The following is a 5,249-nucleotide window of genomic DNA, read 5'->3' on the forward strand; positions in this document are numbered from 1 at the left end:
CTCCCCCACAGCCCCGTCCCTCTCCCCCACAGCCCCGTCCCTCTCCCCCACAGCCCCGTCCCTCTCCCCCACAGGCCAGTCCCTCTCCCTCACAGCCCCGTCCCTCTCCCCCACAGCTCTGACCCCTGATGCATCTGACCTGGTCCTGCTGATTGAACACTGAGGAATAGCAGTGACTGGAAAGGCTGTCTGTATAATTGGCAGTTTGTCACCAGGACCATTTGTCAGTCTATCCAGTATTTTCAGATCCTTTGGAAACATCTCTCCCCTAATCAAGGAGAGTATTTCTTCAGCATCTTAACTCAGTGTCCTGCCTGTGTGGTGGGGGGATCTCCTGATTGGTCCTGAACTGGGCTCACACCTTCCTGCAGGAAACTTCTTTATGTTCACTATCTCCCCCTTCTCAAAGTCTCTCTTTTCACCTACTATTTCTTTTCTTGCTTCTGTGCTGTATTATCAGGAGGGTATGGGGAGTGAGATGGAGAGTGGGATTGAGTGGACGGGGAGAGGATATTATCAGGAAGGCATGGGAAGTGAGCAAGAGGAAGGGATTAGCTGGAATGTTATTACGTGAATGGGCCGTTCTTGTGTCAGAACTTGCTGCGTTTCTCAGGATTAATCAGGTCTTGTCCTTACAGGACCGTTGGAAGGAATGCCTTGATGCGTTGGACCGCTATTTTCAGGGAATTGTGGGAGACACCCTTTTATCTGCTGCTAGCATCACGTACTATGGTCCATTCACTGCAGACTACAGGAAGAAGCTGATGGAGGAATGGAAAACTTTCCTAACCGAAAATCACATCCCAATGTCACCTGACTACTCCCTAATCCCAGCAACAACAGAAAAAAATGAGGTAAAGAATAACAAACACTGTCACAGCCTTACATACAAATCCTTTCCTTCATCAGAGCAGCCAATGGGTGAGCAGCTGGGAAGGATAATGGCGAACATTTGGAGGGAGATTCACAAACTCGGGAACAGTGGGGGACATCAGGAGAGAACAGACGCAGCTGGGAAATAGTATGGAAACTTGGGATTCCGTGGAGATGTTGGAAGAGAATATAAGATGTCAGGAGACAGTCGTAGACACAGTAAAATCCTGGTTTACAATTGACTCATTTAACAGTTATTTACAATTTATATCAATGACTTGGTTGAGGGAAGTGAATGTACTCTTGTCAAGTTTACAATGACTCAAAAATAGAAAGGCAAGTCGCACGGGTGATCCAGAGTCTGCAGAGGGATATGGACAGGTTAAGTGACTGGGCAAGTGGAATCTAATGTGGGGAAATGTGCGGTTATGCAATCCGTCAGGAACAACAGAGGAGCTGAATATTATTTAAGTGGGAAAGACCGCAGAAGCTACAGAACAGAGGGATTTGGGAGTCTTTGTTCATGAGTCACAAAAAGCTTGCATCCAGGTTGAGTGAGTAATAGGGAAGGCAAATGGCATATTGGCCTGTTGTTCAAAAGGAATAGAGAACAAAAGTAAGGAGGCTTTGGTAAAATTACACAAGGCACATTGCTGGGATACCATGAACAGTTTTGTTCCCCTTTTATCTAAGGAGAGGTATATTAGGATTGGAGGCAGTCCCAGAGAAGGTTCACTCGATTGGGACCAGATATGGAGGACTTCTTCTGAGGAGAGGTTGACTAGGTTGAAAGAGTACTTTTTGGAGTTTAGAAGAATGAATGGACACCTTTTGAAACATACAAGATTCTTAGGGGTTTGACAAGATTGAACCAGAGAAATTGTTTGCCCAGTATAATCTCAGAATAATGGGGTCACATATTTCAGAGATCAGGAGGAATTTCTTCTTTGGTAATATAGGTAATATATCTGTGGAGGCATCCTTAGAAGAGTTCCGGAGGGAGGAGGGTAACTTCTTCAGGGTAGGCAAAATATATCTGTGGAGTTCTTTCCTGCAGAGGGATGTTGATTCATTCTCTCTCTCTCTCTCACAAACACACACGTTCTCACTATCTCACTCGCACACACATTCTCACACACACACACGCACACACACATTCTCACACGCATACACACATTCTCACTCACACACACACACATTCTCACTCACACACACACACATTCTCACTCACACACACACACACACACACACGCGTTCTCACACACACACACAGACACACACACTCACATATACACACACTCATACACACGCACATTCTCCTTTCCACAACTATCATTAACGCCTACGTTGTATCTCAATCCCTCCCTTGCCGCAATAGTACTACCTTTGCCTTGTTCCTCTGGAGCATCCTCACCGTCTGTTCCAATTGCTCCACTTTAACAACAGCAGAAAAAACACCATTTCTCGACTCCCTCCTGTTCTAAAGCAGTCTTGTTGAAATGTTAACTGTTTCTCTCTCCACAGATGCTGCTTATCATGCTGAGTTTCTCCAATAATCACTGTCCTTATTTCATCATATCCTCCCTCCTCTTGTATTCTATGCCCTATTTATGACATCTGGAATACTGCAGCTGACTTAATACCTGCATATGCCAAGGCAGACAAGGCTATGGGCCAATTGTTGGAAAATGGGATTACAATAGAGAGGTGGTCGTTTTTGAGCAGTGCAGAGTTGATGGGCTGAAGGGTCTCTTTCTGAGCTGTAGATCTCAATGATTCTGTGAGAGGTGACTCGAGGTTGGAAACATGGAGGAGTGAGAGATATTGGGAGGAACAGTGTGACAAATTGGGTTGGGAGTGAGTGAGTGAGTAAGCAAGACATACACAAATGGGATAGAAACCAGAAAGCAAATGGAGCAATGAATTTGGGAGCAAGTCAGCAATCATTTTTAATTGTATGATCTAGCATGCACACGTTCTTTAAATGTGTTACAATAATGTGATATATTTGGCCCTCAGGTTCGCATTTTGCAGAATAAGGGGCTGCCAGCTGATAATTATTCCACTGAGAATGCCATACTGGTGAAAATGAGTGAGAACTGGCCATTACTCATTGACCCACAGGGACAAGCAAGAAGTTGGATCACAAAGATGGAAGGGCAGGACCTGCACATTCTACTGGCAACAGACCCCAATTATACCAAAATAATGGAGAATGCTATTCGAATGGGATATCCAGTCCTACTGCATGTGGGTACTGACAATGAGACTGTTCTTAAAGTGTTTCTTGGGGGCAGTGCAGAAAGAGCTTTACTCTGTATCTAACCCTATGCTGTCTCTGTCCTGGGAGAATTTGATGGGGACACTGTTGGGAAGGTTTACTCTTATCTAACCCCGTGCTGTCCCTGTCCCGGGAGTGTTTGATGGGGGACAGCGTAGAGGGAGCTTTACTCTGTATCTAACCCCATGCTGTCCCTGTCCCAGGAGTGTTTGATGGGGATGGTGTAGAGCTCAACTGACCAGAATAAAGAACCTGAGGAAACATTTAAAATAAATGATGGTCTTTGTTTGCATCGTTTCTTGCAGGAATTAACAGAGCAGATCGATCCTGGTCTGAGGCCAATCTTAGTCCGAGAGATTTGTTTTCGAGAGGGGCAGGAGTACATCAAGATCGGGAACAAGGAAGTAGAATATAATTCCAACTTCAGGTAATACCAAATCCAGATTCAGGAAATCAAAACAGAAATTGCTAGCAAAACTCAACGGGTTTGGCACCATCCGTGCAGAGAAAGCAGCGTTCTTGTTTCAAGTCCAGTGACCCTTCTTCGTTTTCTCCAGCACTTTCTGTTTGTACTTCTGATTTCCAACAGCTGCAGGACTTTGTTTGTTTTTGAGCTGAGGATGAGTTTGTTCACTTGTTTGACAATGTAATTGCAGGTTGTGTATGACCACACGGATATCCAACCCAAACTTCCTGCCTGCCCTCTGTAACCTGGTGACCCTGATAAACTGCACAGTGACCTTTGAGGGTCTTCAGGAGCAGCTTCTGTCCCGGCTGGTGAAACGCCAGCATCCACAAGTGGAAGAACAACTGGGACAACTGCTGCAGAGCATTGCTAACGACCTGGTCACCCTGCGGGATTTGGAAAATAAGTCGCTGTCCTTGCTGCAGAAAACTGAGGGTAAGCACAGCTGGCTGTTGAAGGTGGCATCATTGACTTGCTGTTGATGTTACTACACAGAACAGTGTTGTTCATGTCATAGATTTTGTTCCCAGTGGACAGCAAGATGGAAAGAGCTGGTGACTTCCCCATTTGTTTGTGACTTTGTCACACTTAAATCAATCAATAGCTTCATAGAATCATTGGTAATCTTCAATTTGACTGTGGCAGTGACCAAACTGAATGCAAAAGGTTTGACTTCAGAGTAAATTGTCAAGTGATTTCTTTGTCTATCAGTTTAACATAGAGTCATGCAGCACTGAAATAGACCCTTCGGTCTAACTAGTCCACACTGACCATGTTCCCAAACTAATCTAGTCCCACCTGCCTGCACCTGGCCATATTCCTCCAAACCTTTCCTATTCATGAACTCATCCACATGTCTTTTAAATTTTAACTTTGAAGAACAGCTAACAAGATGAAGATAACAGTTGGTGGGGACCATTGTAACAAAGCATTCCAATTCCGTGGCCAAGTTGATTACAGCCTCGTTCTGCTTGAGGTGAAGAATGAAAGTGTTAGAAAGGGCAGGGGTTAACTGTCTGCAGCGAAAGGGTGGTGTCAGAATGGCATGTGGTCAGATCCACCATGGCTGAGATGGATTTTCTTTCCCTATCTTTCCACTTCTCACCTCAATCCTAATACATTTGGGACGTTGGCAGGAATTCTTCAAGAATCCTGTGACAGTTTCCAGTTTACACTATTATCACACAACATAGGTAGCTTCGCTGCACAGACCACTAGACACAACAGCTAGTAACAGCCTCGCAAACTCCAGTCCGTCACCCTCACAGTGTCCCTCATACACCAGTCTGTCACCCTGACAGCGTATTCACAGATAGGGTGAGGGTATGCGATATTGTATTCACAGTGAGGGTATGGGTGTGGGATACTGTATTCTCAGTGACGGTGTAGGACACTGTATTCACAGTGAGGGTATGAGTGTGGGATACTGTATTCTCAGTGAGGGTGAGGGTGTGGGATACTGTATTCACAGTGAGGGTGTGCGATACTGTATTCACAGTGACGCTGTAGGATATGATGTTCACAGTGAGGGTATAGGTGTGGGATACTGTATTGACAGTGAGGGGTGGGATACTGTATTCACAGTGAGGGTGTGGGTGTGGGATACTGTATTCACAGTGAGGGTGTGGG

The 5,249-nt window shown here is 45.3% G+C and overlaps 1 protein-coding gene across 1 annotated transcript; it reads left to right on the forward strand.

Moving 5' to 3' along the window:
- Positions 1-638: 638 nt before the first annotated feature.
- On the forward strand, positions 639-4,055 carry LOC125482728 (dynein axonemal heavy chain 6-like; the record flags this gene model as incomplete). Its single annotated transcript, XM_048594857.1, has 4 exons — positions 639-854; positions 2,893-3,123; positions 3,460-3,581; positions 3,811-4,055. Coding segments are annotated over 4 exons (814 nt in total), but the record flags the coding sequence as incomplete, so codon positions are not given.
- Positions 4,056-5,249: the final 1,194 nt, after the last annotated feature.

This window comes from Rhincodon typus, unplaced genomic scaffold, assembly GCF_021869965.1.
Source record: "Rhincodon typus isolate 14 unplaced genomic scaffold, sRhiTyp1.1 hic_rhity00016036, whole genome shotgun sequence".
Classification (NCBI taxonomy): domain Eukaryota; kingdom Metazoa; phylum Chordata; class Chondrichthyes; order Orectolobiformes; family Rhincodontidae; genus Rhincodon; species Rhincodon typus.